Genomic DNA, 4294 nt, shown 5'->3' on the forward strand with positions numbered 1-4294 from the left:
ATCATTCAAAGGAAAATATCTGCCTCGTCTTATCTTTCACGTGCATTCACCACAAATTGGAACTTAGGCCCCAAATTGTATTTCCGCTAAATCAGCCATGAATTGAGTGTGTGTGGTGTATGTGTGTGTGTGCACATGTTCATTTGCGTGCGTGCATAAATGGATATGTGTGTCACGATTTTGATTGTATGACTTAATTTGCCATTGTTTTTATCCCCCCCAAAAATGTGGATTGTTGAACGTTTTGCCAAACATGTATCCATGACTGTCATAGTGGGGATATGTGTGTGTGTTGGTGTGTGTGCACACTGGTGCTTTGTGTTCAATGTGTGCTAAATGTGAAGGCCCAAAGGCAAATGGCTAATGTCCAAAATTATCAAATAGATTGTGTGCAAAACTCTACACAATTGTACAAGTTTGACATAAAGGTGTTAGATGATCTGGCCTAACATAATGGTGTGTCTGGTTATGCTTTTTGTGCTCTTTTGCACTTGAGCATTCAGCATCACCTGAATTTAATTAGGGCACTTTGCAGGTATATATACTATACCGGCATTTCACTATATTGTGACCAAAAAAACGTTAACAAAGTGACAAACACAAACCTTTTAAAACATATTTTATAGTTCGAATGGACTTCTGTCTTGTCTCCAGTGCATGTTTGACATTTTGGACTGCTGAATGCAAAATAGCTGTTGCTATAGGTGACAAATGGAACTCATAGGCTAGGTCTACTCTTACCTGTCACCAACCAAGACTGCTTCCCTTTTTAACAAGCAGTAAGTGGAATAACTGAAATATTGATGTTCAAAGTTAAAAAGTAATAGAAAATAAATGTTTTGGTGAATTTTCACCGGAGACTTACCCGTGTTTTACCAAAATGGTTCAGACTTTCTGTTTACACCTCCACAGCCCAGCTCCAGTGTCTCACTAGGCCCATGGCCTCAGTGGACCTGATCTGACTTGGGGCCAAGGCCAGGCCACTGGTAGTTTTCAGATGTTATTTACATAAAAAATGGCCATATGTGAACATGGGTTAACACCTTCTCACAAAGCAACTGTCTTGATGATGTAGAGGATGTTGATTCTGGAATTCTGCTTGCCCCAGGTCTTTAGTGTCACATTCCTGATGGAAACGCTATTTCCTGAAAAGTTACACTTAAACTCACATTAACATAATCTCTGTCGACTCGACTAACTAGTGTGGGGTAAGTCTCAGTTGGAAATGCCCATTGGACTACTTTGAAGAAAATAACATTTGTATATTCTTGTCCTTTCAAGGTTTCTAACTGCTGCCCTGTAAACCGCTTCAACTACATGGTGGGAACGAAAATACACAGCGCAACCAGGAGATGGAAGTATCGAGTTTGAGTTAACTTCAGGTAGGAACATTTGTTTTCTTTAGGGTTTGCTTCCTCTCCTTTTCCAATTCCCATCTGCACTGTACAGTAGGACAGAAAAAAAAGCTGAAAACAAATGCTCCGCTCAACAAAGAATGTTGCTTTACCTATTGCTCAGAGCTATATCCAGTCATCAGTATAGAGAAAAATGACTGAGCTACTAAGTTCCTGGCCTTTAGATAGGGTCCTTGGGCTTGTTTCAGGATTTAGAAAATGTACATTCTTCAAAGATTGAGAACCTTGAGAACATAAAGAATTAGAGTCTAATTTATTAACAACACTACTTAAAACTTCATTCTTAATACTGTCATATTTGTTGGTAATTGATCGGTGTATGCATGCGTAAAATGCGACTAATAAATGTACATTATATTTAGAAGATGAGAAAAGTTTATTGTATTACAGTATAAACAGTTTCAAAAGTGATGCAATACATAGTCTGCAGTTCATTACAAATACACTGAATTAATGGAACATGGCATGGTTGGTTTACAAAAAAGTAGCACAGAGTCCGCATTTGGAGCCATACCATCACTTGAAAATCTTGCTGACGTCCATGCCTACACAGTTCTTCTATACATTGTGTAGCTCAACAATGCTCGCTATTGAAACAAGTGTATTTTCAGAATGACCTCGTGCACAAAGAACAAGAACTATTCACTTGTTCCAATAGCCTAATCAATAATAATTCCTGATTAGTGTCACATACATTTTCTAACAGGTCCTCAGGTTTCCAAGGTTCAGAGAGGAATAATAAATAGTAGCCTAACAATTAATGCTTTTACAAAAAAATGCTTTAATTCCAGACCCACTTTTTACAGCATCATATAGTGCAATGGAGTGGAAAACAATCTGTAAAAACGGATCAATTCGCATGAGACCATACAAAAATAATATGACATATACAGAAACATTTCCTCAAAGTATTTACAAGTCTCTCTGTAATGTCCATTTTACTTTTTCTTTGCTGCTTTCTTGGCTGCTGCCTTGGGTTTGGGTTTTGCAGCTTTGGCCTTCTTGGGTTTGGCTGGCTTTGCCACCTTGGCTTTCTTTACTACTTTCTTGGGCTTTGGTGCCGCTTTCTTCGGGGACTTTTTCACTTTCTTCACTGACACTTTCACTTTCTTGGCTTTTGCTGGTGATTTGGCCACCTTCTTGGGCTTTGCTACCTTCTTGGGCTTAGCGACTTTCACAGGCGACTTCTTTGGTTTCACAACGGCTTTAGCTTTAGGTGCCTTTTTGGTGTCCTCTGCTTTAGCCAGTTTGAAGGAGCCTGATGCGCCGATGCCTTTGGTGTGGCGCAGGACCCCGCCACTCACCATCCTCTTCAGAGACAGCTTAATCTGGGAATCGGCATTGTCTCCCACCTTGTAGTGGTTCTTGATGTACTTCTGGACAGATTGTCTGGACGCACCTCCACGGCTTTTGTCTGCCTGGACGGCCGCCATAATCATATCCGAGTATTTCGGGTGTGAAGCAGGTTTCTTGAGTGCCTTCGCCTTTTTAGCTTTTGGGGCTGGAGCTGCCACCGTCTCTGCCATTGTTGACTCTTAAAATTGGTTGAATATGCAGGTTCAGTTCAAGTATTCCCGGCAAACGTCTGTCACAGAGCGTCACAAGTTTCTAAATTAATATTTCCAAACGTATAATATTCCAGAAAAGGTCCTGGTTTGTGAGAACGCAAAGCTTATAATAAAAAAGTTGTGAGTACTATATGTTTGACACACACGATGGAGCGTCACATCTGATTCTCTCTTAATGTATATTATTCTACAAGCGCTCCTCTGACTTTATGAAGCCTAAGCGCGGACGTGATTGAGAACACCAACGGCCAGCAGCTGATCCAGCAGGCTCCATGGAACTCGCGCAGTCCCGTTTGTGTTTCTTCATCCTCGAACTCTTTCAAAATGTAAAAAGTCTGGCATTGTATATGTGTACAAAACCGCATGGTTTGAAAGTAGACAATTTGGGCTCCACTGTCATATAAATGTTTTTGTATAATTCGCTGACCGACAAACTTTTATTTCCCGAAAACCTACCCGAAGCACAGCGCGTTGTGATCAATTTTGCAGAATTCCGATTAAATTGGCCCAAACAGACGGAACCGAATATTAAAATGACAAATGCATAATGAAGACGAATCAATACTTTAACGAATGCACATGGGTTGACCGGTGCAAAAGCTAGTTTTTGCTTTTAATACACCGAAATAATTTTTGAACTAACACAGCCCGGCCATTGACTTTGAGTGACGTGGTTGAGATTATTTAGTGTTAAACCTCCTATAAATTAAATGACAGACTATCTGATGTATGGATACAGCATCTGTTGTTAATATAGATTTATGTAGGATTTAGTGGAATGGTTACATTCAATTTATTTGATGTTTTAAGGCGGAATTAGAAATAAACAAACGGGCACTATTGCTCCTCGCGACTGTGCTCCTTTGTCAGGAAAGTTGCCAACACCTCCAAAGATCTGGTTCTCTGATAATAATTCACGAAATCTGTCCATTTTCATAAAAGAAACACGATTGTCTGATATTTGACGGGGTATTCGCTCAAGTGTGAGTGCGACAACTATCTATATTAAACCACCCTATCATTTAACATAGGGCGCATTGATGACATTCTTTTGTTCATTGGCTGGTAGGCTATAGGAGAGCCGACTGAACAGCATGACTCATTTACGTGTGGATCATCACATATTTCCCATGGCTATACATGTATAATGCGCAGTGATATAGGCGACATTTGTTACAACAGGAAACATTCCAATTGGTTGTTTTTATTTTAGATGTTCATCTGATATATTTCCCCTGTAGCCTAAACGCCATCTTGGATCCCTTAGTCAATCACCTAGTACTTTTTTTGTTCATTTTCTGCTATAAGGGC

The 4294-nt window shown here is 39.8% G+C and overlaps 1 protein-coding gene across 1 annotated transcript; it reads right to left on the minus strand.

Annotated features, from left to right (window-relative positions):
* Positions 1 to 1767: 1767 nt before the first annotated feature.
* On the minus strand, positions 1768 to 3149 carry LOC120060571 (histone H1.0-B-like). Its single transcript, XM_039009938.1, has one exon. It carries the CDS (start codon positions 2939 to 2941, stop codon positions 2354 to 2356), a length of 588 nt encoding a protein of 195 aa, XP_038865866.1. The 5' UTR covers positions 2942 to 3149; the 3' UTR covers positions 1768 to 2353.
* Between the last annotated feature and the right edge of the window lie 1145 nt (positions 3150 to 4294).

The sequence above is a fragment of the Salvelinus namaycush genome, chromosome 16, assembly GCF_016432855.1.
Source record: "Salvelinus namaycush isolate Seneca chromosome 16, SaNama_1.0, whole genome shotgun sequence".
NCBI classification, from domain to species: domain Eukaryota; kingdom Metazoa; phylum Chordata; class Actinopteri; order Salmoniformes; family Salmonidae; genus Salvelinus; species Salvelinus namaycush.